Below are 15,221 nucleotides of genomic sequence, written 5' to 3'. Positions count from 1 at the left end.
ACTTACAAGCCATGTATATACCAAGGGCGAGGCTAGATGAGCCCGCCTTTAGGGGCCGGCCCCCCGGCCCACGCACCCCCATTGGTAGAGAGGGGCCGGTCGTCCACCCTATGGGAGGCGACCGGGCAAACAAAGGAAGTCCTTCCGGGGCGGGCGATGACGCGTTTCCGGCGCAGGCGGGGTCAGAGGCCGTGACCTATATAGGTCACACGCTCAATTCGGTCGGCCTCTTTCCTCGCCTGCGCACGGACCTGCTCACATCTTCTGCGCCCCCCCCCCCCCCCCCTCATCTCTGTTAATCTCAGGCTCGGTGGCCTGTTTTATTTAATCTTACGTATTGCCCGGTCCCTGTGCTTGTAGATTCCCCTGCCCCATAGTCGCCCCTCGCTTCCTCGTGGTGCCGAGAAGTCACGGCGGCTGGTCGAAAGGCGTGGCGGAGTGCGAGCCGGACTGTGCGGGATCGCGGTGAAACGGAGTCGGGCAGCAGCGACCAGTGCGACAGGTGAGGGGGTTGTGGCTCACGAGGCTGCAGGCTTGGGTGGGCTTCGGGGTTCACCCTGTTGCGTGATCGTTCGGTGGGGGTCCCTGGGGCCTGCACAGGCTGCGGCGTGTTTTGTGTTTTACAGGGACTCGCTGAGCTCCGACGCCTCTTGCCTGCCGCCTGGGCGCGAGCTGCGTAGGCGGGAGGGGGTTGTCTTGAGCGGCGCTGCCGGGGGTGTTCACGAGCGTGAGGCGCAATTTTAATTTTTCCCGCGCACACACTCTGAGGGCGCTATGCCACCTAAAGGTGTCCACCAGAAACGAAAGGGTAAAGACCCAGAAGTAGCGCAGCTGCTTAAAGCGCTGCTGGCCAAATTCGATGGAGGCTCGGACAGTAGCGAGGAGGAGGGGGACGGGGGGCTTCCCGAGCCTGAGAGTGAGCCCGAGGTGATCGAGGAGCGCCCGCGTAGGCCCGGTGTCCCCCCCAGGGCCGCTTTCCCACCCTTGAATAAAAAGCCTAGGGTTAACAAGCAGGGCGGGCGGGGCAAGAGCAAGAAAGCGGGAGGTCGGGCTAAGACGCAGCCTAAAGTGGTCCCGCTTGAACCTGAGGTTGTGATTGTACCGCCCCCTAAGCAACCGGAATTGCCGCCAGCACCACCTGGTAATCCGGGGACGCCCGCTCCTGTCGCCCCATCGGAGGACAGGACGGGGGCGATTTTAGAAGAGATTCGTGAGGCACTAGCTGCCCTTGCGCCGGTCCCGGTCACTGGGGGGGGTGTGCATCCACCTGAGACAGGAGCACCAGTAGCGCCCACACCTGTGACCCCATCGGCCCCCCAACCTGCAGCACCGGTGACTCCTATCCCGGGTGATGCAGCTTCGGGCCCGCTTATCGAAATATTGGGGGCACTTAAAGCATTAGCAACAGGTCCTAAGGAGCAGGGAGGTGGGGGGGTGGGTATGGCGCCGGTGGCGGCAGCCCCCCCTCCACGCCAGGGACAGTGGTAGCCACCGCAGCAGTCGCGCCATGGGCTCCAAGTGCATCTGAGGATCCCACCCTTGGCGAGATTTGGGCCCAGCTAGCGTTACTGGTCAAGGAGCGGGGTGCTATAGGACAGTCAGGTCAGCAGTCCACTGCATCAGGGACGGTCGGTCCCGCATCGTCAGGAGGTAAGCCTGAGGGCCCGAGTGTCTTGTCTGCCAGTGGGCAGAAAGCCGTGGGGGGGCAGGGTTATGTGTTGTCCAAACCTGGCCGCTTGGCTACCCATGTGCCACTCGAGACTAAAGAGAAGATCTGGAAAGGGGAATATGTAGATCTGTTTTCTCTCATCCGGCCCAAAAGGTGGGAGGTAGAGTACAAAGATAAAGATGGTAAGGACAGCGCTGGTAAGGATAGGAGGCCGAGAGTAGAGGAGTCCATTACCAATTGGCTTTTTGGTTTTCAGGTTTTCATGACAGTTTTGATTGAAAAGAAGCCAGAGCTGGCGGCATCCTTGGTCTATTATCAGCATAAGATTTTGAAGGCGCACGCAACTCATGGTGGTTCTGCCTGGTTAGACTATGATAGGGACTTTAGATGGGAAAAGGTACAGGATCCTGACATGGGGTGGGACCAGGTGGAGGTCAATGTTTGGCTTGAAAGCGTGAATGGGGGCAAGTCCGGGGGGTTTCTACCAGCTAGGCAGCCCTTTCGGACCTCGCTGGGGGGAGCCGGTGAGAAAAGAGGAACCTGTTGGGCTTTTAACAGGAAGACATGCACCTGGCCCGCTGATAAGTGCAAGTTCAAGCACGTGTGCTCCTATTGTGGACATCCTTCCCACCCAGAGTTCAAGTGCATTAAAAAATCCAAAGAGAAGGGAGGAGGGGGTAAAGACATCAAGCCCCCGCAGCCTTGAATTGCCCACCCCTGTGGACATTGGGAGACTGATTTATTGGCTGAATCAGTATCCTGACCGATCAGCAGCCGAGTTACTATACCTAGGTTTTTCTGAGGGTTTTCGCATTCCAGCGCAGGACGTTCCCCCTGTTGACTTTTGCAATAATCTACTGTCAGCACGGGCCCAGCCAGCAGTGGTCAAAGCCAAAATTGACAAAGAGCTGGGGTTGGGGCGGGTAGCGGGCCCCTTTTCGACTCCTCCCCTGCCTGGTTATGTGTGTTCTCCTTTAGGGGTGGTCCCCAAGAAGGACCCTGGTCAGTTTAGGATGATCCATAATCTGTCGGCACCCAGAGGGGCCTCAGTGAATGATGCAATTGACCCTGCTTTGTGTTCAGTGAATTATGCCTCATTTGATGCTGCTCTGCGGAAATTGAGGGACCTGGGCCCAGGAGCCATCATGGCAAAAACAGACATAGAATCTGCCTTTCGCCTTTTGCCAGTGCACCCGGAGGACTATCACCTGTTAGGTTTCCAATTGAATGGCAAGTTCTATTATGACCGGTGTATGCCTATGGGGTGTGCAGTATCTTGCCGATATTTTGAGACTTTTAGCTCAATGCTTCACTGGCTATTTTCACATAGGTCTGGCTACAAAGGGGTCGTGCACTACTTGGACGACTTTATGGTGATGGGGCCAGCGGCTTCCGCGGATTGTGAGCACGCCTTGGAGCAGTTGGTGGCCATGTTTCATGAATTCAAGATACCCCTAGCCCCTGGTAAGACGGTTGGCCCGGCGACATGTATGTCATTCTTGGGCATAGAGATTGACTCTGTGGCAGGCGAGTGTAGGTTGCCCCTTGATAAGGTCCAGGCTTTTTCTAGGGCCATTGAGGCGGCATTGTCTTCTACTAAGGTGACTTTGCATCAGTTACAGGTACTTGTTGGCCAGCTTAATTTCGCCCTGAGAATCATTCCTATGGGGCGCCCTTTCTCGAGATCAATTGCAAGAGCTATGGTAGGACTGTCCCAGAAGCACCACAGGGTGCGCCTCAGAGCAGAGGTAAAGAATGACTTGAAGGTGTGGCTGAGTTTCCTTGCGGACTTTAACGGGTCTGTGGTTTGGCCGGCACCGGCGGTGTCTAGCAAGGAGCTGGGATTGTTCACGGATGCGGCTGGGAGCATTGGTTTTGGGGCAATATTGGGCTCGTGTTGGTGCGGGGCTGAATGGCCACGTGAGTGGCATGAGAGTGGTCTGACCAAGAACATTGCATTTCTAGAATTGTTCCCGATCTTGGTAGCAGTGAGCATTTGGGCAGAGTACTTCAGGAACAGATGGGTGATCTTTTGGTCTGACAACATGGCTGTGGTGGAAGCTATTAACAGGCAGGGGGCTACATGTACACACGTGTTGAGACTGTTGAAGCGGCTGGTGTTGGAGTGTTTGAAATTGAATTTGACGTTCAGGGCTGCACACATTCCGGGCGTTGATAACCACGCTGCTGATGCTTTGTCTCGTTCCAAGTTACAGGAGTTCAGGAAGTTCCACCCGGGAGCGGAGGACGAGATGACAGTGTTTCCCCCATCACTGTGGAGGATTGGAGCCCCGCTCTAGCGGGGCTGGTAGGTGCCTCACTGAGTGACCGCACTCGGGTTGGGTATCAACAGTGTTTTTTGACTTACAGGTGCCTGGTCCAAAAGGCGGGCCATACGAACTGGTTCTCCGATCAGGCCATGTATTCTTTCTTGCAGCGAATCAGGGATCAGGGCAGGTCTCTCTCTTATGCTAGGGCGCATATTTCAGCAGTGGGGTTCTTTGCTAGATTGGCGGGTTCACACGATCCTGGGTCATCCTTTGTGGTCAAGAAGGCTTTATCGGGTTGGGCTAGGCTGGAGGGGCCCAAGCGGGATTGCAGACGCCCTTTAGATGTGAGGACTTTGGGGGATATCCTGGGGGTATTGCCTTCGCTCTGCACCTCAGCATATGAGGGCAGGCTCTTTGCAGCGGTTTTTTCCCTGGCATTTTATGGTGCCTTCCGCCTGGGTGAGATTGTGGGGTCTTCTCGTAACAATCATGATGGTGGGATCCAGTTTAGGGACACAAGAATTGAGCATGGTGACCTGGTAGTGATCCTTACGAAATCCAAGACTGACCAGGCGGGTAAGGGGGCGGTGATTCACTTGCACCCCGCTCTGGGAGCCCCGGTATGCCCGGTGGCTTGCATGCAGGAGTACCTAGCCCTGCGCCCTAGTGGGGGGGGGACAGCCTTGTTCATCCATGAGAATGGAGAGTGCGTATCGCAGTTTCAATTCAAGGCAGTATTGCAGAGGGCCTTAACACATCTGGGTTTGGGGGGCGCGGGTTACTCTTCCCACTCCTTCAGAATAGGGGCAGCAACTTTGGCGGCAGGAGCAGGGTTGTCATCTGTGGCTGTTAAGAAGGTGGGCCGCTGGTCGTCTGATTGTTTCAAGCGTTACATTCGCCCTGAATTACTTTGACAAGCAGTTTTGTGCCACGATTTTGCTAACTTTTCTATTTCCTCTCTGATTAGTATGCCGGGAATGGTGGTGTGGGTGTTGGGTCACTCATTTGTGCGTCGGGCGGCTGAGCATCTGCGACGGCGCCGTCTGAGGAAGCCATCGAGTTTGGTCGGGGCTGAATTTCTATGGCATGGTGTGGGAGGAATGCGCATTCGGCATCTGCGGCGGCTGGTGGAGGAGATTAAAGAGCGCGAGGGACAGAAGTCTCCGGACCTAATCATAATCCATCTGGGCGGCAACGACATGGTTGACCGCGGACGCTTGGCAGTCAAGGAGGCGCTCCTCGCAGAATTTTCTTGGCTTGGTCACACCTTCCCACAGGCCAGGATTGCATGGTCATGTATGATTCCGAGGAAATGGTGGGGCAAGGACATCAGGGCTAGAGTTTTGAACATATCAGTAAGACGTCTCAATGGTGAGTTGGCAAAGCTGTGCTCAGCGAAGGGCCGTTTGCTGCACTTACCCCATAAGATGATTTCTGGCCCAGCGATGTTCCACCATGATGGTGTACACTTGTCGGACATTGGCATGAACGCATGGATTAATAGCATATGGTCTTTTGTGCTGCATTTACTGGAAGGGGGGAAGGGCGCCAGACCTATGGCCCCTAGTCGCCCTTGTGGCGGAAAAGAGACATTGGAACACTGATCTTGATAGATGGCATAGACGGGAGTCCACCTTTGAGCACTCCCTTAGGCCAGCACTGAGGGGAGAGAGGGTAAGCTCTTCACAGGGGGATGGAGACCACCGGTTGGGGAGGCTAGGGCGACAGATACGAGCCTCCTGGGTCCCTGGTCAACCTGGTGGAGGAGTGGTGGTGCCCTGTAATGGCGGACAAGGTTACGAGGGCTGGGGCCCATCACTCTATGACGCAGGTGGGTTGCGCCTCGCGTGGGCATCGCTTCCTGGGGAGAGCCTGGCCAGAGGGCCCCTTGGTGCTGGGGGGATAATGTCATTCTGTGTGTTTGATTATTATAATGATAATGTACAGTTTTAATTTGGTGTTCTGATTTACAAGTTTTAATAATTTTAATAATAATACTTCGTCGTGTTTATGTTGTGTGAATATTAAACATGGCCGTTTTTTGACACCCACCTAAAATCTCAAGTTTAATTATTGGGTGGGTGAGGGGAGGGCGTGGAGCATGCTGGGGGATCCGGTCCCTATACCAAGGGCGAGGCTAGATGAGCCCGCCATTAGGGGCCGGCCCCCCGGCCCACGCACCCCCATTGGTAGAGAGGGGCCGGTCGTCCACCCTATGGGAGGCGACCGGGCAAACAAAGGAAGTCCTTCCGGGGCGGGCGATGACGCGTTTCCGGCGCAGGCGGGGTCAGAGGCCGTGACCTATATAGGTCACACGCTCAATTCGGTCGGCCTCTTTCCTCGCCTGCGCACGGACCTGCTCACATCTTCTGCGCCCCCCCCCCCCCTCATCTCTGTTAATCTCAGGCTCGGTGGCCTGTTTTATTTAATCTCCCACCCACCCGTCCCTTAGCTAGGCAGTTCGAGGGGGTGTGGCGGAAAAGAGACATTGGAACACTGATCTTGATAGATGGCATAGACGGGAGTCCACCTTTGAGCACTCCCTTAGGCCAGCACTGAGGGGAGAGAGGGTAAGCTCTTCACAGGGGGATGGAGACCACCGGTTGGGGAGGCTAGGGCGACAGATACGAGCCTCCTGGGTCCCTGGTCAACCTGGTGGAGGAGTGGTGGTGCCCTGTAATGGCGGACAAGGTTACGAGGGCTGGGGCCCATCACTCTATGACGCAGGTGGGTTGCGCCTCGCGTGGGCATCGCTTCCTGGGGAGAGCCTGGCCAGAGGGCCCCTTGGTGCTGGGGGGATAATGTCATTCTGTGTGTTTGATTATTATAATGATAATGTACAGTTTTAATTTGGTGTTCTGATTTACAAGTTTTAATAATTTTAATAATAATACTTCGTCGTGTTTATGTTGTGTGAATATTAAACATGGCCGTTTTTTGACACCCACCTAAAATCTCAAGTTTAATTATTGGGTGGGTGAGGGGAGGGCGTGGAGCATGCTGGGGGATCCGGTCCCTATATGTTTTGTAACCGCAATTGCGTGCAAAATTACCTGTCATCTTTATCAAAACACGCGCTGAAATTCTTCACCCCAGAAAGCCTCACCTTAAGCCTATACATCTTTAGTTACTACCTCCATTTATTGAACCCACTCCTCAAAGTTTGGCAGGACTGTCAAGGCAAACACTTTACTTGCAAAGTGCAACAGAGATATTAGTTTAGAGGACGCTTGGCTACCTAAAGTTCCCTTTTCAAGTTTGTGGAGAGACAGCTTATGCTGTCTGGAGGAACCTATATCCAGGGCTTTAAGTGGAATGAAAACGCTTAGGGGTCTCTCAAAGGGGTGTGGCCAATGTAATGAAGGGTGTGGCATAAAAACATGTAAGCTAAAAATCTGTGCTTAGTTAGCATAGTGTGCCGTCCGACTTCTATTTTGTTGTTTCTGTCTGTGCATCCAGATATATGATACAAGTAACATCACATCTATGACAAGTCTGAACTATTTGCTTTGTCAACGGTTGTTAGTTGCATTACATAAATAAGCAGCAACTATGGCTTGTATATAATATTGAAAACGCTTCCACTTAAAGCCCTGGTAACACCCCGACAATGTTACTGCTCCTGAGTTTCAAAAAGAGAAGGGAAATCAAGAGAGAAAATGACTCTCTTTAAAGGATTTCCCTTCCCCTAAAACGCTCCCCTGGCATGACGTCATGCCGTAACTTCTGTATTAGTGACAAGTGAGCAGTGTGAGCGTGCGCACATCGATGTGCCTGCTGTCACTACGGTTCGGACAAAAACGGACCGACTGTGCCAGGGCACAAAACAGAGCCTCATAGGGACCAGTTTTGAGGCCTCCTTTAAAAACTGCTGGTGCTCAGACCCGGTGAAACCCTGCCCACTTAAAGCCCTGCCTGTATCCTCTATTCTTCCAAAAAGTACAATTCCTCTATTCTTCCAAAAAGTACAATGACTGGCAAAGAGAGGGAGTTGACTTTGGCCAACCCACTAAGATTGGCATTCCAGTATTTTTCATGGGTTGCGACTGCTTAGATTGGCAGTACATTTAGGCCATGGAATTTCATGCATGATTACATTGTCCCATTTGAGCTCTTATTAGGTTTTGTTTAGAGGCCATCAAGTAAATCTTCAGTCAGAATACAGATGCAAAGTTAAATGTATCTTGTTGCTGTAATACTTTAATTACATAATGACATTTTTATTTCAGAATATTGCTTTTCAGGCTTTCCCTACGTATAGATTTTATATGCCTGTCGCTGAATAACTTTTGTGGACAATACACAGCTTACCGCTGTTTTGATTGGATGATTAGTATCCTTCCGCTGCTTAAATTCAGGGAACTGTATGTATTTTCTTGCTCTCTCCCTCGTGTGCTGCTTCTCCAGTGAAATTCTCGCCCCCACGGTCTCCATTATCCTTCCCAACTTATTTGTTTGCCTCTTCGCGTCTACTACCCGACACATACAGCTCAGTTTTGTTTTTTTAATTTTTACAACCTCCTTCCCCACCCAGCTCCATCATCATTTCCACCCATCCAGCTTGTTCTTTTTTTCCTAAAAATTTGCTTTTCTTTTTGGAGGGACCACAAGCTGAAATTTGCGGCCTGGTAGCTCTACTACTTTAAAAAATCCCATTTAGGGCACTTTTAAAGTTTTTATATTTGTTTTACTTACCACTCTGGACGTCTGCCATCTTTGAATGGTAAACTAAAACTATTCCCAACATGACATGCTCTCGACATAGCATCATGACGAATACATGCGCATTTCATGAAGACACAAGCCAACAGGTCTGCATAGGCAAAGCCCAAAGGTGAAATATATTGGCTTTGACAATGCTTGCTTGTTTAGGGAGTGCTTGCTGTTTGAATGACTAAGATTGTTATAAGGATAGAGAGCTATTTACCAATCACCCTTCGGGTTAATTTAATCGACTATGCTGTTATGGGAAAGTGTTATGGGATTTAGAGTTTTTTGTACCTTCACAAAGTAAAGACATCCAGGCACTTAGGCTTTCTGAAAGGTGCAAAGGAAATACTGGTCCTTTGTCTAAAATATAAAACTATCCAATATTTAGCTAATTATCCCTTTTACGTGTACTACCACTTACAACACAAACATCATCTTGTAACTCCTCTTCATGACACTCTTCTCTACGGGTACATACGCTACTTCATGGGATTTTCTTTCGAAGATCAAAGGGGGGCAACAGACTATTACCACTAAAAAAAAAAGAAAAGACTTATTGGCTCTGTCAGTGCTAGTTAGGTTTGGATTCTAAATGCTGCTATGCAGCTTTCATAGACTCCAGCCTGATGAAGTTAATGAAGGTAATAGCGACTGCCATGGTAGGTGCCTTTGCTGACTTTGCTGTAGGTTGAATGAGAAAAGTATCTGAGCATCATATTCTACAAATTTGGGCTGATTCTTGAAGCTTTTTGCTATGAGTAGGTGTAACCTACTCCTGGAAATTTTGGAGTAAATTACACCTGCTCATGGAAAACTCTTTGTGAATCTGGCCAAAGGCTGCTGCAGGTTTCATTCATCACCATCTGTAGAAACAAGATTCTGTCTTGACAGCATATCAATGCACTTGACTAATCCTGTAACAAGCGTGCATTGCAAAGCTTCCCTCCGTCTCTTGTGTACCAAAATAAAATTATACTGCGTGCCCGCCATTCCTTGCTATGAATTTAAAGAAATACAGACAAAAGCAAAGGTTTGATATTCTAAAATCTAAAAGTTTCATATATGTCTATTTCTTTCAAAGCAGTAAAACAAGTAACAAAGTGAAATTTCCCACATATTGACCATCAAATGTATGTTTAAAGTAGAAAAATCACCTGATGCTGTTAATGCACGAAATCTGCATCCTCAGCAAGGATTGCCAGATGCAGGCGCGCAACACCCATTGGGCTCACCGGGCTTCAGCCCCCCCCCCCCCCCCCCCCCCGTCGCCTCCTCTGCCCGGGCTAAGATTACACGCACTGAAATGGTGCAAGATAGCATCCGATCGGAGAATGATTTTTTTAATGCTTTCTGAGAGGCCCAGCAGCCCGAGCCAGCCAGCCTCTGCTTCAGTGAGTGACCTCCTGCCCCCACCTCTTGTTTTCCTCTACGGTGGCGCCGCGAGGTGAAATCCTTGCCTGAAGGCAGGGATTTCACCTAAGCACTTGATCGCTTGTGAGCATGGGGTGTGAAGTGCACAGCAGGGGGAAAGGGCTGGCCAGTTAAGGTGATGCTTTTCCTTTGTAAAGGAATTTCTGCTGGCGTCATAGCCCATGGGGTGCTGTCTGTGCACTTGTGTAGATGTGTATTTCATACAAGTGCGCAGACAGCAACCCCTGGGCTATGACGCCAGCAGGAATTAATTTACAAAGGAAAAGCATCACCTGCACTGGCCATCCCTTTGCCCCTGCTGTCTGTGTACTTGGATGGAATTCACATCCAAGGCGCTGCTCACCAGATAAATGGTGAACAGGGCCATGGATCTTTCTATTTTCGCATCCAAGGGCACCAGGGAAGAAGCAGAGGAGGCCCAGGCAAGGAGAATCCAGGAGCCATTTGACCCCCACCTATCTACTTCTCTTGTAGCCTGCACACTTGTCACTTTTCCCTCCTGAGCACTTTTTACTACCTCATGTATTTTTGGTAGCCCACATTTTTACTACCTCATGTATTTTGTTTGCTCACAAGTGTCACAATTACCTTGTCTACCTCATGTATTTTTGGTTTCTCACAATTTTTACTACCTCATGTATTCTTGGTTGCTCACAATTATCACTTTACCGTATGTAACGTAATGTATGCCTCTGCAATCTGTTGCTCGTGTAATGTTCTCAGTTTGTATCTTTTCTGTTCCTATTGTGAAGTGCTCTGACACCTTCGGGTAAAGTCCGCGCTATATAAAATTGCATAAATAAATAAATAAATAAATAAAAATACTCTGAGACCTTCGAGGGACTGGATGCCAGGACACAGTGCTGCTGATCAGCCAGCCTCCACTGTATAGTATCAGAGGAGCAGGCAGCAGTTTTTTATTTATGTAAGTCCCAGTAACTTTAATGCATTTTTCAGTACAGCATTACCTACTGCCTGCATGTCTAGGTTACTTTGAATGTTGTTCTTGACTTACATACATAGAAACGTCAAAGAGGACAGTCCCCTCCAAATATGCAAATGTAGTGTAAGTTTGTAGTGTTCATTTTTTTTTTGTGGTGGTAGTGGGTAATTTTAGAGTTCAGGGTGGGTGTGGGTTTTAGGGTGCCAGTGAGTACTTTTATGGTTCAGGGTGGGTTACGGATTGGGGTGCCAGGGGGTAATTTTAGGGTTCTGAGCGGGTATGGGTTTTGAGGTTCCAGGGGGCAATTTTAGGGGTCAAGGTGAGTATGGGTTTTGGGGTGCCAGGGGACATTTTAGGGTTCAGCGTGGGTATGTGTTTTGGTGTGCCAGGGGTAATTTTAGGGTTCAGGGCAGGTGTGGGTTTTGGGATGTCAGGGGGCTATTTTAGGGTTCAGGGTGGGTATGGGTTATGGGGTGCCAGGGAACATTTTAGGGTTCAGTGTGGGTATGTGTTTTGGTGTGCCAGGGGTAATTTTAGGGTTCAGGGCAGGTGTGGGTTTTGGGGTGTCAGGGGGCAATTTTAGGGTTTAGGGTGGGTATGGGTTATGGGGTTTCAGGGGGGAATTATGGTTCAGGGTTGGTATGGGTTATGGGATGCCGGGGGGAATTTATGGTTCAGCATGGGTATGGGTTTTGGGGTGCCAGGGGTAATGTTAAGGTTCAGGGTGGGTGTGGGTTTTGGGGTGCCATGGAATTAATTTTAGGGTTCAGCGTGGGTATGTGTTTTATAGTGCCAGGGGTAATTTTAGGGTTTAGGGCAGGTATGGGTTTTGGAATGTCAGGGGGCTATTTTAGGGTTCAGGGTGGGTATGGGTTATGGGGTGCCACAGGGGAATGTATGGTTCAGCATGGGTATGGGTTTTGGGGTGCCTGGGGTAATTTTAAGGTTCAGAGTGGGTATGGGTTTTGGGGTGCCATGGGATTAATTTTAGGGTTCAGCGTGGGTATGTGTTTTATAGTGCCAGGGGTAATTTTAGGGTTTATGGCAGGTATGGGTTTTGGAATGTCAGGGGGCTATTTTAGGGTTCAGGGTGGATATGGGTTATGGGGTGCCAGAGGGGAATGTATGGTTCAGCATGGGTATGGGTTTTGGGGTGCCTGGGGTAATTTTAAGGTTCAGAGTGGGTATGGGTTTTGGGGGCAAGAAGGTAATTTATGGTTCAGCATGAGTATGGTTTCTGGGGTGCCAGGGGTAATTTTAGGGTTCAGGGCTGGTATGGGTTTTAGGGTGTGAGGGGGTTAATTTTAGGGTTCAGCGTGGGTATGTGTTTTGGTGTGCCAGGGGTAATTTTAGGGTTCAGCGCAGGTGTGGGTTTTGGGGTGTCAGGGGGCAATTTTAGGGTTCAGGGTGGGTATGGGTTATGGGGTGCCAGAGGGGAATTTATGGTTCAGGGAGGGTGTTGGTTATGGGTTGCCGGGGGGCATTTATTGTTCAGCATGGGTATGGGGTTTGGGGTGCCAGGGGTAATTTTAAGGTTCAGGGTGGGTGTGGGTTTTGAGGTGCCAGGGGATTAATTTTAGGGTTCAGCGTGGGTATGTGTTTTAAAGTGCCAGGGGTAATTTTAGGGTTTAGGGCACGTGTGGGTTTGGGATGTCAGGGGGCTATTTTTGGGTTCAGGGTGGGTATAGGTTATGGGGTGCCAGATGGGAATTTATGGTTCAGCATGGGTATGGGTTTTGGGGTGCCTGGGGTAATTTTAAGGTTCAGGGTGGGTTTGGGGGACAAGGGGGGAATTTATGGTTCAGCATGGGTATGGTTTTTGGGGTGCCAGGGGTAATTTAAGGTTCAGGGCGGGTATGGGTTTTGGGGCTCCAGGGGGGTGATTTTAGGGTTCAGGGTGGTATTGTTTTTTGGGGTGCCAGGGGGTAATTTTAGGGTGTGGGGTGGGTATGGGTTTTGGGGTGCCAGGGGTAATTATAGATTTCAGGGCGGGTATGGGTTTTAGGGTGTGAGGGGGCTAATTTTAGGGTTCAGCGTGGGTATGTGTTTTGGTGTGCCAGGGGTAATTTTAAGATTCAGGGCGAGTATGGGTTTTGGGGGGCAATGCATCAAACTAACAAAAATGTGTGCTTTAATTGTTGTCCAGTTTCAAATGTAGAATTCACCACATTTTTTCTCAGCTTGACCTGAGCATTAACCGATCCTGATTATCTGCCATTTTAGCTCCGCCCCATTGATTTACATTAGCCACGCCCCTTCATCTGCCATGTCAGCCCCCCCCGAAATTAAGACCTAGTTGCGCCCCTGGCCAGATGTATAGATGGACGCTAAGCACCGTAGGCATAAGACCCATGATTTTGTTCAAAAGAGGCAGCTTTAGAATACGTTTGCTTCGTTTGACCAATTAAACCAAGACACATATTACGATTATTGTGTAGAATTATAGGCCAGGACTCGATACATGTTCAGTGAACGTGGAGCAACTAACCCCCAATGTGGCAGTGTTAGTCGTAGGGAGATGCAGATGTTGAATTGCAGTGCTACCTATGCGATATGTTAATAGCAAAGAGGCCAGGGATGGAATGGTCATGCAAAGTGCTGTGTGTTCAAAAAAGGTCAGGGGTAAACTTGGCATTCCGGATGAACTGTATCGTTGCCCACAGGCGATCATTCCAAAAGAGGGCAACGCCTCACGCCTGGATAGGACATAAAGTCTTCCATTGCGCAAGGATCAAAGGAGTGTAGGCACTCCACCACCTTCTTCCCATCCGATACGATTTCTTTTCAAAAGGGGTTAAATATTAAGAGGATATGACGCATGTAAATGCATAGCACTATTTAAGCACCATCATTCGTCCATTTGTCTATTTTTCATAGGTTTACTCCAGGGGGAGTGAAAGACAGCTGTAGAAGGGCGTGCAGGAGTGAGTGATTAATCACAGAAATACAGAATGAATGAAATAGCAGATAAAGAATGCTAGTTCGCCCATGTCTTCCCTGCTTATGACACACAAGCCAAAAATTGTCCCGACTCAGCCTTAGCTTTGATAATACGGTTGTTCTCATGAGTCGTCCTATTTTTTTAATTCATTTTAAAGTCTCTTAGCTCCATCTGGCCTGCTAATGTTCTACCAGTTCGTGAAACCCGGGCCCTCTCTGGTCTTCAGCGTTCCCCTTTTCAGTACTATTTTCCAATGTTTGTTTGTTCACATACATTTTGAAACCCGCTCCTCAGGCCAGGCTGTGACATCTATTCACGCCCGTTTCCATGAACACAAGTTCCAGAGTTGCTCCTGGTGGCACACTAGAGGCAGAACATGCTTTCTGACACAAACTCAACAAGCAATGCAGCAGAACAAGCTCCCCTCACATACACAGAATAGTTGTCCTCTTGCCCCTCCCACAGCCCACCCCCAGCAGCAGAGGTGAGAGCTTCCTTCACAAAACAGACACTGCATGCCAGGTGTAAGCATCCTTCCCTCCGAGAGAGGGAAGAGACCGAGCAGCAAAGGCGTGGAGGATACAAACATCTGAGGATACAGGTGCTTGACTGCTTAACCCGCTGAGCTACATTTATTTTTTTACCTACAATGGACTGACCGAACAGCCTAGTTGCAACCCTTCCTAAGTGGCATTTTCAGTCATGAACTTCTCAACACAACGTCATAATCTGAAAAGGTGCAAGAAATAACCATGGTGCGCTTTATGGCAATCGTCCCTGCGTTCTAGCCTTCATCCTCTTCCTTCCCCACCCCAATTCTTCTAACTTGTCCTCATCTTCATCACCATCCTCTTGCTCTTCATTACATTACTTCATCTGCCACTCAGACTCTTTCTCTCCATGAAATCCCTAAATCCATGTACTGTTCATGAGCCATGTGGCGTTAAGTCTGGTGCTACCAGTAACTACTAGATTAACCAAATTGTATTGCATTGCTATTGCAGGTTACAGCGCTTACTACCCGTGACGAGCTCCTGAGCTCCTGGGCTTTCATTTGACAATCCCATGCGTTCTGAGGTTTGAAGCCATGGGTTGCTTGCAAAAAAATGAATTGGACTGCCACAGTTGATAAGAATGATCTTAAAAATAAAAAATAAACTGTGAACTAAAAATATGGTATCCTGATGATGTACCGAGCACCCCTATACGGCATATGATGTCATGCGATGTATGACACACAGCTGACTCCGTGTGACT

The 15,221-nt window shown here is 49.7% G+C and overlaps 2 protein-coding genes across 3 annotated transcripts in view; one reads left to right on the top strand and one right to left on the bottom strand.

Annotated features, from left to right (window-relative positions):
* Nucleotides 1-15,221, bottom strand: part of PUSL1 (pseudouridine synthase like 1) — a 481,771-nt gene that overhangs the window by 237,736 nt on the left and 228,814 nt on the right. The window lies entirely within an intron of this gene.
* On the top strand, nt 2,128-15,022 carry LOC147665047 (uncharacterized). The gene is made up of 2 exons (XM_086949792.1): nt 2,128-3,417; nt 14,969-15,022. Exons 1-2 carry the CDS (start codon nt 2,128-2,130, stop codon nt 15,020-15,022), a joined length of 1,344 nt encoding a protein of 447 aa, XP_086805918.1.

Source organism: Lissotriton vulgaris, unplaced genomic scaffold, assembly GCF_964263255.1.
Source record: "Lissotriton vulgaris unplaced genomic scaffold, aLisVul1.2 SCAFFOLD_584, whole genome shotgun sequence".
NCBI classification, from domain to species: Eukaryota; Metazoa; Chordata; class Amphibia; order Caudata; family Salamandridae; genus Lissotriton; species Lissotriton vulgaris.
The sequence above is the reverse complement of the archived record's forward strand: the minus strand, read 5'-3'. Positions and strand labels throughout refer to the sequence as shown.